Source organism: Lissotriton vulgaris, chromosome 12 (genome assembly GCF_964263255.1).
Source record: "Lissotriton vulgaris chromosome 12, aLisVul1.2, whole genome shotgun sequence".
NCBI classification, from domain to species: domain Eukaryota; kingdom Metazoa; phylum Chordata; class Amphibia; order Caudata; family Salamandridae; genus Lissotriton; species Lissotriton vulgaris.
The window spans coordinates 348,831,690-348,846,957 of record NC_141700.1 but is presented as its reverse complement, the minus strand read 5'-3'; the positions used below and the strand labels follow the sequence as shown (position 1 = coordinate 348,846,957).

Below are 15,268 nucleotides of genomic sequence, written 5' to 3'. Positions count from 1 at the left end.
CTTTTCTCTCGGGTGTATGTTCAGAAGAGTAAAACCTATGTATTTTGAGATAGCATGCGTGTTTCTGGTCTTTAGTACACTGTGGGCCTTCCCTACTTGAAAAGCTGTAGCTTCAACACACCTAGTCTTTTATGGGATGAAACAAAAGACTAGGGAAAGGCCGATGTACATCATCAAAACCTGGAAGTGCTTTTGTCTCCAGTGTGCCGCCTTCCATTAACAAGCATTTGCAATGCAATAGGTCTCGCATTTTCAAAACTCTCAAATACGAGACCTACTGCATTACGAATGGTTGTTTGCAAAAGCGCCCCAAGTTGCGCTTTCACTTTAATGGTGGCCGTGCCCCTTTCCTTAGAGGCGCCTCATCTTAAGAAAAGGGGCGCGGCCGCCATTACCTTAAAGGCACAGCATGGGGTGCTTTTACAAACTAAAGTTAAAAAAAGAAGAAGAAAAAAACATGCGTTTGTGCCGCAAATGAACCAAAGGCACGGCGTGCCGTGCTGTGAAAATAGATAAAAAAAGAACTCCGAAAGACCGTGTTGTGCCTGCAAGAGCAGGCAGGTGAAAAGCATTTAACAAAATAGTGCTCAGAGGCTGTAATTCATGCCTAGCGAGCAACAATGCACGCAACAGTGGGTGGTCTTTGGGAGGTTACAAATGAAGACAAGGCGGTACTAAGGAGGGACTCACAAGCCTGTTCACGAATCAAAAGCCAGCATTTACGAAGGACAATGACACAAGCCAGTGAAAAATATGGGTGGATAGTGAGCGGAGCTACAAGTACACACCTAAATACAGCATGCCTCGCAAAACAGCACAAGCGCTATCCAGGCTCGACCTAAAAAACTGACCAGCGTGATTGCTTCCTGAGAAAGGAGGTAGTTCAAGTGAGCTTGTATGACGCAAGTCGGAGAGAGCTCATATCTTTTTCTAAATGACTCATTTAATTTTGACAAATTGCTCAATATATTCTTGGCTATTTGGGTTAAGTCCCATTACAATAGCATTTCATCTGTTTAAAGGAAATTCAATTGGAGTTGTAGGCGGTAACTGAGCTTTATGACTGCTTACGAAAACTTTGTTAGAAGATCTGTGCTTGAGTCCTATGTATCACTGTTGAATTGTCCTAAGCTTTGCTTTTCCTTTGCAGACTAGCTTTATTTGCCCATCGAGAAGATGGCCCAGGAATACCAGCTGACATTAAACTGTTTGACATTTTCTCACAGCAAGTGGCCACAGTAATACAGGTAAGTCTGGTAACATAGATGTGTATAAATACATGCATGCACAGGTCTCTAGGGGATGTAGTAGGTGGCTATAATTTGCAGGAGGACATAAGAGAATGTTTTGTGATAATGGAAGAGGAGAAATTAGGCCAGGACAGAGAAAGCAGGCAGTGACTAAATAGATGTCCTCCCTGCTACCCCTTGCATGCTCATCCCACCCCGTCAACAAATTTGGGTTGATAAAAGGTACACACAGATCTTTTTTTTTGTAAATCTTTTTATTAGACAACAAAACAACATTTCCATTCACAGTCATGACAAAATAATTCACTTTGCATGATCATAATCTTCACCGTTGTACTTTATATGTCTGATACAGTAATGTAGAGATCTCTATGTTGTTACAGGATTTCCAAAGAGAGAACAGCTGGGGGTTTACATATATTACCACAGTAGTTATTCCATTTGCTCCATATGTCCATTTTTTGGGGCATCCTCTAGAAACATGCACATATTTCTCAGTCAGCATACACCAATCCATGTCGGCTTTCCACCCTTCAACTGTAGGCAGTGTCTGTGCCCCCCATAGTCTTGCCAGGTTCCTCTTTACGACCATCAGCCCCAGCGTAACCCAAATGCGGTCCTTTCTACCCAGATCTGTGGGCTCCCAGACATTTAAGAGACATCTCTTATCCTCAATCCCAACCGCTAGTTCAAGGACCTCCCCCAGACAGGCGTGCATCCCCTCCCAATACCTCTGTATATACTCCCACTCCCACAGGATATGCATAAATGTGCCCTCCTGCCCTCATTGTCTCCTACACATGCCCTCTTCCGCCCTTCCCATACTGATGAGCAGGTTTCCCGTAACATAGATTCTATGTAGGATCTTCAGATTGACCAGGCGTAGCCTGGAGGAGATTGTCGCTTCCTGTGGAGAGGCCACTGCCTCTTGCCACTCTTCGTCATCAAGTTCCAACCCATCATTCCCCCCATTGTTCCCGAAGCGCCTGGAGGGGGTCTAGCGTATTATTGACCTGTTTCTTGTATGTCAAAGACTCTGCCTTCGTTGGTAGGTATCCATCAAACAATCTGTCTTTCAATGGCGAAGCATCCTGAAGGGAGTCGTTAATGCATTTCTCACCTGTAAATACCGAAAGTATTCTGAGTTGGCAAGTTCATATTCTTGTTGCAAAGTGGCGAAGGAGATCATATCTCCTTTTTGCCATACGTCCCCAGTTTTGGTGATCCCTATTAGTTCCCACCTATCAAACCCCTTCGAGCGTCTCAGGGTGCCCAGTTGCTCCAAGTCCCACAAAGGGCTTGCCATTGTGAGCTTTCGGTCCCACCCCAGGTTCCTAGTTACTGTGTGCCACACATGCATGGAGTGTCTAGTTGGTCCAGTTAGGGGAATTCTCCTGGGTCTAGAATAGAGGGCTGTGTTATAGTTTCTCCCTGGCAATAACCGTTTGTCCATTCTGTAACCTGGGTCGTCCCCCTGTCGATAAATACATTGTTTTATGGCTGCCAGGTGAGCTGTGCAATAATACTTTCTGATGTCTGGTAGCCCGATCCCCCTGTCATACAAACCCAATACTAGCTTGGGAAGGGCTATACAGGCGGCTATCCCAAAGCAGTTCCCTCTGGAGACTTTCCACCTCCTTAAAATATTTTGGAGGACCAGGATCTGGAAAATTCTGGAGCGCATATAAAAAACATGGTAGGGACATCATTTTGAATAATGCTGCCCTCCCAATAATGAGTGCAGTAAGGTCTTCCGATTGGCCACATCATGCTTCAGACTCTGCAGCGGGGGATAGATTCCGATCTTAGCGAGCCTTGGGATCCGTTGTGATAAAGATTCCCAAATACAGGAAGCAGTCTTTTGCTACCTTCATGGGGCACCCTCTAGGTAGTGTAGGTATCTCAGCACTGAGTAGGTATATCAGGGGTTTGCTCCAATTGATCGTATATCCAGAGTACTTCCCAAAGTTTGTGAATACATTCAGAACTCTGTGGATAGATGACTTGGGGGATGCAAGATACAGAAAGAACGATATCGTCTGCTTACAAAGAGCTGCGGTCCTCCGATGTGTCGGCCCACCTTAGCCCCCGGTTTATTGGATCTCCATGAATCCAGGCCGCCAATGGTTCTAGTGTAAGGACAAAGAGGAGGGGAGACAGCGGACACTCCTGACGCATCCCCCGTCTCAGATCGAATACCTCTGATTTCTTATTGTTAAAACCACCTGCGCTAAGGGATTTGCATACAAAAGGCACACCCACCTGATAAAATTGGGCCTGAAACCCATCTTGGTCAAGACTGCAAAGAGATACGGTCTCTCTATTGTATCGAAGGCCATCACAGCAACCGCGAGCAAGACCATGACCGCATCTTCTTGAATCGTGCCACTGCACCCCAACACACTGTGCAGTCTCCTCAGATTCAAGGCGGTATTCCGGTGGGGCATGAAGCCCGATTGGTCTGGGTGTACTAGTTCATCTATTACCTGGGCCAAGCGTCTGGCCAGGATTTTGGCAAGTATCTTGGGGCCAGAATTTAGGAGCGATATGGGCCTGTATGTTGAGCATGCATCTCTAGGCTTGCCACTTTTATGTATAATGACCAATATGTGGCAACCCTTAGGTCTAGTGGGAGCAGCCCGATTCTCGACTTTCATCAAACATTTCTCGCGTGTATGTGGCAAGTAATTATGGCTTCAGCTTGTAAAGCTCGATTGGTAGGCCGTTTGGACCTGATGCCTTACCGGGCTGGAGGCTTCTAATCGCCTGGGCAACCTCATCATTAGTCAAGTAGCTTTCTAGCAGGTCACTGTCCTCAATTGCCAAAAAGGGAAGCTTTATATCTCTGATCAGGGCTTGCTTGTCTTCTTCTGTGAAGGAAGGGCTTGTACTATATATGGAACGATAATAATCAGTGAACTTGGTAGCAATCTCTTGCGGGTCCGATATAACTTCCCCGGATCTCTTCAGGTGTTCCAGTACTAGGCTGCTTTCCAGCTCTTTTGTATCCAGCCATGCCAGTAATTTTCAGGCCTTATCCCCAGGTCACGAAGCCTACCCTCTTTGTCTCTACCCAATGACTTGGCCATGTCAGTCACTATAGATTTATATTCAGTTTGTTTAAGCTCAGGGCATGAGTCTGTCTTGTCATTGGCTCCCCTGCACTGTCTTCGAGGCGGAGGATTTCATCCTCCAGGCCCGTCAAGTCTTTCTACTTTTCTTTCCGCACCCCAGCTATTAGCGAGAGTGCCTGACCCCGCACCACAGTTTTGAAGGCTTCCCAGAGGGTTTGGGATGAACTCATTGATTCCCGGTTCTCTGAAAAGTAGGTTTCCATAGCTGCTACTACCTTGTCTTTCACCTCTGGCTTCCTGAGGTACCACCCGCCCAACTGTCCTCTCACCAATGACAACTTCTGCCCTCAGTGGGAGTCATCAGATATACATCGGGCGAGGTGCCTGATTTCCCTAATGTTCCCGGCTTCGTGTGCTGGAGTAAGGAGGCAGTCTATTCGTGATAGGCTGTTGTGAGCCCCTGAGCCGAAGGTGTGTTGGAAGTGTCCCGGGTGGAACACCCTCCACGTGTCCACGAAGCCCATAGCTTCTAGAAAGGCTGGGAGCCAACTCTGTGAAGGGCTAAGGGCCTGGGGAGGACTGCAGTCCATAGAGCCCGACACTACTGAATTAAAATCTCCTCCCACTACTAGGCAACCTTTGGGGAATGACAACACTATTTTACCTTGGTCCCCAAAGGACTGGCCCTGCAACCCTGGTGGGATATGCAGTGATACCAACATGAGTGGCTCAGCCTCCCACTGCCCAGAAATAGCTGCATATGTACCCATCCCGTCAGTCCACGTGTGTTGTATTGACATTGGGAAGGAGTTTGTTATTAGGATTCCCTCCCCACCTAGAACCCGTGGTAAAGCCAGAAAGGGTCACCAGCCGGTAGCCCCATCTGCTCATGGCCTTGCAGAAGTTGCCAGCCAGGTGCGTCTCCTGGAGAAGCACCACCTCAGGGGCGTGGCGTTTGACCTACTGCAATACAATACTACGCTTTACTCTGTCCCCGAGCCTGCATTGTGGGCATCGAAAAATCAGACCCTGCCCTCTGCTTCAAAACGGAGTCGGGCCGGAAACAATATAGAATACTTTAAGCCTTTATCACGAAGACTCTTCTTATCTTCCAAGAAGAATCGTCGTTGTCGCTGTCCGTTCAAAGTGAAATCTGGAAAAAAGGAGATCACCAAGTTGTCATATTTCAAGGGGGGCCTAACCGTGAAGACTCCAAAATAATATCTTTGTCTCTAAAATGTAAGAGTCTCGCCATCATCGGGCGGGGACGTGCCCTAGGTTTCAGACGTCCCCCAGGAACTCTGTGCGCCCTTTTCACTACAAAGAATTTTGACAGTTGTTTGGGCTGAATATGTTTAAGGTTGAGTTCTTCCACGATTAAGTCTGCAGCCAGTCCCTCCTCCCTCTCCTGCACACCTGTGATCCTCACGTTATTCCATCTGGTGAGTCCTTCGGAGTCGTCCAACTTGTCCTCAGCGAATTTGCGAAAGGCCTGCAGGTCCTTGATGTCTGGCTTCAATTGTGTTGAGTCTCCCATGAGTCTAGCAGTGACAATTTCCATTTGCTTCACTTTCTCAGGTCAGATTTTAGTAAGGTCCTCTCGAATCAGCATCACTTCAGACGTGATGGTGTCCATCCTCTGTTCAAGTAAGGCACAAACACCAGAGATGGCGTCCATTTTGTCATTTAATGACTGGGCCGGAGGTTCCGCCTCAGACCCAGGCAACTTTTTCCTTTTGTCCCCATGTTCAGGGTCAGCCTCTCTTGGCAGCGCATATTTGTCTAGTTTGGTCTGCTTCTATACTTTTGCGCCCTTGGCAGTAGACATTTTGCGTTAGACCAGGAGGGCCATCCCTCATGTGAGTTCAAGGACACTCACTCCTCAGCTGCAATCCCTACTGCTCCGCCACGGCCAGTCGTGCCTCGCAGTTCACCAATAGTGTCTTTATATTGGCAGTACCGAAGGGGGTTGGGCGCACACCACACTCCCAGGCACCGCAAGTCAGTGCTTCACGCTTCTGTTGTCCAGCGCGCCCTTGCTGCTTTCTCATTCGCTGTACTTGTTGTGGTTGTTCTGGGCTGCTAAGACCGAGTGGTCAGTAGGCTTTTCCTGCCAGTCCTCTGCTCTCCATACATGCTTGGGGGGACATACAGTATTTCTACCAGGCACTACTTAGCCCTCCCAGGGCCAGCGGGCTGAATTTAAACGGTGCACTCCGCAGCACCAGCCTCCGCCCTGCTGCTTTTTTGCAGCATAGTTTGGCTCCGCAGGCCGTCTCCTACTTTGCAGTAGCAGGATGGCCGACGCATTGACGTCCGAGATGGCGCAGTGTCGGGGGCCTCTGGCCGGGACCTCCCCGGTGTTTCTCCTCGTGGCTACCTCTTTGAGCCTTAGTTACCCCGGTCCGGCTGGTGCGCTGCCTCATCAGTCGCGGGTCATCAGGTCACGACCACCCTGATCAGGTCTAGGATTCCAAGACCCGGGTCAATTAGTCTCCCGGCCCAGGCCCAAGCACTGCAGCATCTGCCACCTCACGTCCACAAGGGGGCGGATCCTGATGCACCACGCCCACCTCCTCGATGCAGCAGCTCCTGGCTTCAAATCACGCACATGCCACAGCCCGGGACTCCAGTTACTCTGCTTTCCGGCGGTCGAGCGAGTCCGCCGCTTGACGTCTCAGCTGTAGTTTGGATTCTAGCGGACTTTCCTCTTGCAAGGGCAGCCGATTTATTAGGCGGATATGTGGAAGGCGGTCGGGTGCCCTACAAAGCTAGATTTGGTGGCAGCTATTACGTTCCACGGCTAGGCGAAGCCACACCCCCGTACACACAGATGTTTAAATGCATTTTTGGAATAAACAATTTGTTTGGACAGTTTCAACAGATGAAATCTAACCATGTTAATCATTTAATTTACTTCATAATGGATTCATCAGATATAACTCATTAGGGGATATTTGTGTGTTGTGGTTTTCATCAGCAAAACAAGCAACCATAAATTCCCAACTAAATAAAATGATTGAAACTTCATTATCCAAGTCCACTATTTTTTTCTAACATTTGGCAAATCCAAATTATTTTCTTAACAGGAGTGAAAAACACAACTCTACTGTTTCCTGTACAGAAGTGAAAAACAGGATTCATAATTCCTGGCTCTTTCCCACTCTCAAAATGAGTATAATGCGCTGATTTGTGGCAAACTAAAACTGCTTCCAAGTCTAGTAAAAGAGAGCTTTAGACACCTGGGTGTATGACCCTCGGTGTTGGCGACACACAATTTGGATTTTTTTGTGACTTGCAAATTGTGAGTCACAAACACTGATGTACAACAGTGTCTCAGAAACTTGTTGCGATTCCCAAATGGGTCGCAAAGGACCTGCCCCATTAATATTCATGAGGCAGGTTGCATCTTGCTACCCATTGGGAATGACCTGCACTCACAAGGATAGTGGCATTCTGGGGCCAGCAGTCCACCATGTTGGTGACTTCTTTTTCAATAAAAGTTTTTTTTTAATGCAGCCAGCTTTCCTTTAAGAAAAAACAGGATGCATTTAAAAAATAAAAATAAAACGTTTCAGTTCCGTTTTTTAGGAGCAGGCAGTGGTCCATGTGACCACTGCCTGCTCTCAAAAAACGTTTTTGTTGCCAATCACAAAGCGGAAGGGGTCCCATGGGGACCCTTTCCAGCTTGCGACTGGCTTGCCACCAATTTGACATTGGTGGTAAATGTGATTGCAAAACAGTCTTACACCCCCCTGCGACTCACTTTTAGGAAGGGATCCCCTTGGCATGCCACTTCCTAATAGCAACTCTCAAAACCTATTTTGCGAGTCAGTAACAGGTTACTGGGTATGTATTGGCACTGAGTGGTGCTGATACATACCCAGGGAGCATTTGCTAATATTTCCCGTCTGTTACCAGTGTTATAGAAGCAATGCTTTTCTAGGAGCCCTAAGTAAAGCTCTGTTGGTTTTGGCAACCATACAAGACCTTCACTTTAATCCAGATGAGATTTCCCTTACTACTTAATGCATTTCTTGGTAGATACTCAGCTGTTACTGTTAAACCCTGATTCTGGTTTGATACCTTCCTAGCAGCTTTAAACTGAAGGCAATACTCTCTAAAATCCCAGACATCGAACTCTTGCAAGCGGCAACTGCTGCCTCGCTTAGTCAGAAAATGATTATTAGTATTGATGCCAAATTGAAATCCTTTACCACCGGAGTGAATCAACTGAAGATGCAGTTGTCAGATGTCCGAGACTCGCAGGTGGGGTTACACATTGTAAAGACTTAGCGCTTAAGCTGGAGGCCTTTGAAAATCACTCACACCAGTTCCAATGTTCGTTTTGTTGGCATTCCAGAACACAAAGTGTTTGGAAGAGTTTGTGATCAATAAATTAATTGCAGACCAGTTGCTAAGTTTTCAGAGTGACTTGTTATTCTGTTGGTTTTACTTGCGCTCCATTTTGACCCACCTATGTCACTGGAAAGCTGGGATGAATTCTTTTGATTTCAGGAAGTAGAAGTGCTGTTCATAGTTGGCAATCTGTAGGATTTCTGAATGTATTGTGACTAGAGGTTTGACACTTCAGAATATTGATGGCAAGTGAAGCAACTCCATCCTGTGTTTAGATAGCTTCAACACCCAGACAGCCCCAACAGACAGCAACACAACAGACCCTCGCACACCATCGACCATATCCCCTTGCTAGCCTGGACCAGCGTGATCGTCAATGACACCATCAAGACCATGAGCACAATCCACTCTGGCTCTCTGTCAAACACATTCCCGCACCACGTCTTCAACAAAGCAAGCAGCTCCATCGCACCCCACCTACGCAACGTAGAAAAAAACATTTTTATGTAAACCGTGATCAAAATGTTTTGTTTTAGAGTTTAGCATTGTCTCGAACAGACAACGTGGTGCAGTGTATACATATGTACATTGTTAAACGTAAAAGGAAATAATGATACAACTAGAGAATAAGAAGGGCCTACACACGTTAGCATATTAAAAAGCCACATAGACCGACAAGCTCTCAATTGAGCACGTATTATAAGTGCTTTTTTTTAACCCTTGATGCAGTTGAACATCTTATCAGAAAGAACAAAATAATAACCCACCTGATGATTACATCAGGGTCAAATTGCATTATAAAAGCTTTGCTTCTAAGGGCCTACATTCTTTTTATAATAATATCCTGCATTACAGACAAAGCAAACGTCACAACATGAGCAGCAAACACTGCAATTTCTAGAATAGTGCTTCAGTTGCCAACGTTTCTAAGAAGCACATTTTTAAAAAACAACTAATCTCTAGTTAACGCATGATGATTCCAAGATAAAACAAGATATATGTTGTGTGTGGAGACCTACCAAACACTACATAATTCTGCTTGACAGACGCGGCTGGTGATAAACGGCCGATTCAAAGGGCATTGTAGCCGTTATTTCCTAACCACAGCCCACATAATTAGCAATAGCGGAGCTTACAGTGTGTGATTTAGCCAGTCATATTTCTTCAGATGTCCTTTTGGGGTCTTTCAAGCCTCATTCTCAAGCTCAGCGAAATGAGCTGCCGAATGAAGGAAGCGAGCTAAGTAGCGCCACAGAGAAGTATTCACAATGTTGTTAACTTACCTACACCTCAGACAAGTGTGCCAACATTAACAAACACGAGTCCTGGGGTCATTCATTAACAATAGTTTCTCCTAAGGTGCTGCCACCAGGACCAGTGAAATCCACTATTTCATTTCTCCCCATGTAGCATATATGCAAATATGCAAATCGGAGAAGGGACAATAGACCGAGATTTATAATCTCGCCCATTTTATGATCTTGCCCATTATGAGCTCCTGTATTCGGCGGAGATGTGCAGGCTTTAGCTTTTTTAATAGCCTGCCGAGAAACAATCATTTCTGCATCAGAAATACAGAGCTCGGCTGCTTACAGCTGCAAATGGTTTCTTCCCTATTACAAGGCAGAAGGTGAAAATGCGGGCAGTGCCAGTTGTCACTTAGCAACAGGAGTCTTTCAAGGGTGAATGCGGGCAGAGGTAAGGATGGTGACCGTTAAGGAACATATCAAACAAGTAACAAGAGTGAGGCTCACCCCAAACACAGACACACACGTGTGCACACAGTCTCTCACACACGCAAACCAATAAGCATCAGACACAAACACGCACAACCAAAGACACTATACAGAAATGCAACTGAACTGATTAAAAAAGTGTGATTAATTAACAATATGTGAACTTACAAAGTGAAGGCGGATTTGTGCCATGGCGGAGCGGGGAGAACTCTGGGGGTGGAGGGAGGAGGTCGGGCAGAGCAGCAAATGGTGCGGAGGAGGAGTGAGTATTGAAGAGGCATTGCCGCCTCATTAAGGGAAAGGTTGTGTTTGCGACGAGTGGGAAGGGGGGAAGGCTCTTAATGCAAAGCAAGAGAGGAAAAGCAAACAACTTTAACAAGGGATTCAAAGTGACAACGCTGCTGTGCGCGTCCATGCTGTGTTGGAGGTGGGAGGGTTGTTCTTAATGATGAAAGTGGGCGCCATGGCACCCATGCATATTAAATATATGCGCATAGCGGCCAGTGAAGTGGGCAACGTGGCGTTTAGAAAAAAAAAAGCCAAATTAGTCCCAAAACGAAAATGACAAAGCCCTACAGCGCTATAAAACAGTAGTTTCTGAAAGCACATTGTAGAACACCCTTCTTAGTCACAATACATTCTAACAAGCATTGGCAATTCAAGAATAGGTTGGAAATACACACGTGTTTCTGCTGGGCTACTGTAGTCATGACATACGGACAGCAGCATTTCTCAGCTGTTTAACAATACTGATCCTATGTGAGAGCAGGCATGTCTCGCCCGAGTTGTAATACTGATTAACGATTCACCATGTTGCCAGAAATAAAAGAGAAAAGTCACAAGCAGAGATTACTCCGTAGATGAGCAGCATCGAGGCTGGGCTGCCCCTCCTGCAGGGAAGAGTTATAGAGTAAGGAAGGCAAAATTAACAGGTTAGGAAGGAATTTGAAAAGATAGACAAGGCAGCGCTGGGAGGGGGGGCTGGGCACGAAGGAAGGAGAAATGTGAGTCACGGCGCGCGTGAAGTGTGAAGCAGATCCCTTTGAAGCTCCCGGAGGCAGGAGCAAATGGTAAGGGGAGGAGAAATGCTGCTCGGGTGAATGCCTGAGGCCAAATCCGGATCATAAAAAGTCAGCTTTTGGATGGACAGCAATAGGTTCGAGTAAACTCGACCTAAAAAACATTGACAAGCCAGCGATGGCACTGAAGTGCGCTTCTTAATAGGCAGAATTGCACATGTGCTTTGGAAAAGGCCGGCACTCACTGTGCAAGAACTTAGTAGATGAAGTGGGCTGACCCACTGCCCTGCTTGAATTTTGTGGTGGCCTGAAGCAAGATGTGTATGACAGTAGATATAGAGGGCTCATCCAAAGCCCCTGTGTGTTGTATGTTTTCATTTATGAATTTTTTGAGAACATGAGTGATAAAACATCTAAAGCGGTCTAATTACCGGACTTTAAAAAACTCAATTTTTCACTATTGGCAACCTCTCTTCTTGGCAAAAATGCCTCAAGTATGGACATCTTGTATCCTGTCAGACTTGGAATTTACCAGTTAGCTGGTAAAGAGGACTTTTTGCTGTTTTATACCAGTTTGACTGGTAAGGTTTTAGTTACAGTTTTTCTATTTGGTAATACTACCAGTCTGGCTAAGCTCCTCAGCTGCAGGAGTGGTATTCATCTTTTCTTGCTGATAACGAAGGACCTAGAGTTCACAGGAATTTAAAACAGCCAGACTTCAAAGGAAGTGCTACTGTTCTTTCTGAACACTCATTTGACCTTGAATACCCCAAGTATTACATTTTTATCGCAAGGCTATAGTATTTAACCCCCTATTTTAAATTAACTTATTAGAAGATAGTAGCCATTTCCATAGTGAGCACAGACTGTCTTTTGAAGTAGAGACTCAGCCCACTTTCAACAAGGAGTTTCTAGCAGGACTTAAACTTCTGTTATGATGTACAAAACAGAACAACAGCTATGCCCATTGACTAATTATTACTTTCAATGCATTGTTCATTGCCAAGTGGTTAGACAGCATTGCACTTTTATACAGTGACTACCATCCAAATAGAGATGTGACCAATCTAGTTATTCTTTATTGCTTAGCTATAAGATGCCCCATTTTGAACTTAGGCTCAGCAGGCTGGTCAGAACATTTTGATTGAGCCATACTCACAGAAAGGTTGTTTGTAATCTTTCACAATGAAAAACATGGTGTGGAATTTTAGATTCTTTTTCTTATCCTTTGAGAAAGAAGGTTGAATTTTGTTTATAGAGCTATTTGGTAAAATGTCATGGGTATTTGCAGAAAGCGATCTCTGTAATTTCATTTCGTTCCCAAATGGAAAATTTAGTACAGGGAGAATGAATGTTTCACAAGTTTCAGATATGTTTTACGTATTTTGTAGGAATACTTACTTCATTATTTGTCTCTCCATTCCAGTCTAGACAAGATATGCCTTCAGAAGATGTAGTGTCATTACAAGTGTCGCTGATTAATTTAGCCATGAAGTGCTATCCAGATCGTGTTGACTATGTGGACAAAGTTCTAGAGACCACAGTGGAAATATTTAATAAACTCAATCTGGAACAGTAAGTGAAGCATTTTATTCTTAGTTTTGAACGTTTTGTGCTTACTGGGAAGTTGCTTCTTGAGTAATGTTTTATGCATGTCTGATTATGTGTGTTTTTGTTGTTTTTTTAACTTTGTTTTTGGCATTTATATAATTTAGCATTAAGGACAAACAGCATCTTAACATTATTAGATGTGCAAGCAAAGGTCTCCAATAAGCAAAATGCAGTCCTGCACAACAACACATCCAAAGGCAACAAGGCAAACCTGGACACACATATAGTGGTCAACAGGTGTACACATTCAATTCTTGTTGGCATGGTCAGTAATATCCAGCTCCCTACTTAGCTAAACTCTGGGCTTAGAGCTACCAGGCTTTCTGTCATACATCTCCTGCCCTACAAAGGCTGGCAATGTCATTGACTGGTCAACAGCAAGAGTTTGGTTCCACAGGCCACATCTTTCCTTATAGCGTAAAACAGAGTTCCCAGCTAGCGACCACCGCTCAACGTCCCACTTACAATGGGGAGACCCCCTGGCAATCTCTAGTGCATGGCTAGAGTCCACCTGGCCTGACCCAAAAACTGAGCACCCACTCCTCCCGCTTACTACCCTAAGGAACAGGCCAAAAAAGGGACACCTCTAACTGTAGGAGGGCTGACTGGGTCAATGTATGCTCCAGATATATTGGGACCTTCCCGCAGAAGCTAGCTACCCCGAGGAAAAGACCAAGTCATTTTAAGATTTCAGCATTCACCTTGTGGCAACGGGGACACTCGTTAATAATCCTACCCCACAGTGTATTAATCCTTTGTGGAGTAAGATATGTCATATGAAGGTAATTGACCTGGGTATAACAAAACCTGGTATAACGCCAACTGCATGTACCTGCTCCAATGCCATGGCCCAGTCCAGGTCATTTATGTTCTTAACTAACGCAGTGTCCCCCACTACACCCGAAGCCACTCCACATCGGCTTGGGTCTGGAGTAAAGCCAGCTTGTAAAACCAGGAGACCAATTTTCCCCTTTCAAATGTAAGGGCAATTTGCAGCACCTTGTACGTCTGAAGCTCGGTCTGTCCCAGCACATGAGTCATGGCCGCAAATGTCAGGAATTGTGAGGCAGGCAGACCGGCATCTGCCACCAGCTTCATCGGTGGCCGCAAGCTACCCTTGTGAAAACAATCCCCAACCATAGTTAGGTCCGCTGCCGTCCAAGTGGCATGCCTTCTCCCCATTAAGAGCATCTACCTCTGGAGGCGGGAATACCATACAAGGGGACCACCGGGCCATAGGGCCAGGAGCATCCCTCAAACGTACTGAATTACTTCCAGCTACCCCAGGCTTTCCACAACGAATTTAGGGAGAGGGCCGATGGCTAGATGCCCTCCCACTGAACGGGACATCAATCCTCCCTCACTGTGTAGGGTGCCATAGCATCCCAGTTTCTCCTGATGGAGACATTGCAGCCATTTGGCTTAAAACTGAATCTGAGCCATGACTCTGAGGTCCCCTCCTTAGTCGGACAGTGGAAAGAGGCTCTACATCTGCTCCCATCTCATATAAACTCCTGCACCAAGGTGTCTAGTGTGTGGAACCAGGACTTGGGGATCCACAGCTGGAGGTTCACAAAAAATATAGCACCCTATGCAAGAGAATCAACGTAGTGAGCGCTATTCTCACCATTATGGGAAGCCTTTGCGATTGACAAAATATGACACTGCTCCGCAGCGACCGGAGCACTCCTCCAAGGTTGTCATCTGTGCTATCCAATTCACTGTGGTATTTTCACCCCAAGATATTGGAGCACCTAGGGCTCTAACAGGACACCATGGGCCTGCATTAACAGCGGAAGTCCGACGCTGTCCCCACACACTGGAAAGATACAAGCTGTATCCAAATTCATGACTAGGCCCATTGCCTTGCCCAAATGGTGCAACAGGAAAGCACACCATGGGATCCCTGGCACTGGATTGCACGGAAATAAGAGCATGAAGTCTTCGTAGAGGGAAATGGCTTATTCTCTGTCGTGCAGTGGGATTCCTCTGCCCCCACCCTGATGATGCTTGCAAAGGGCTCTGTGGTGATCGCAAACAAGGGGGATAAAGCACGACCTTCCTGGTGCCCATGCATATCTCGAGAGGGCCTGAAATATTCCGCCCCGTTTTCACTCAAATGGGCCTCAGTATACAATAGTGTGAGCCATTGAGGCCCTAGATTCATGCAACACATCACTGCCCACATATAACGAAATTGCAATGTGTCAAAGGCTTTT

At 46.0% G+C, this 15,268-nt stretch overlaps 1 protein-coding gene across 1 annotated transcript in view; it reads left to right on the top strand.

Moving 5' to 3' along the window:
* Window positions 1-15,268, top strand: part of VPS35 (VPS35 retromer complex component) — a 526,314-nt gene that overhangs the window by 228,148 nt on the left and 282,898 nt on the right. The window contains exons 9-10 of the mRNA XM_086945112.1: window positions 1,151-1,247; window positions 12,865-13,013. Of these exons, the coding sequence (XP_086801238.1) occupies window positions 1,151-1,247; window positions 12,865-13,013 (246 nt within the window). The remainder of the gene's footprint in view (window positions 1-1,150; window positions 1,248-12,864; window positions 13,014-15,268) is intronic.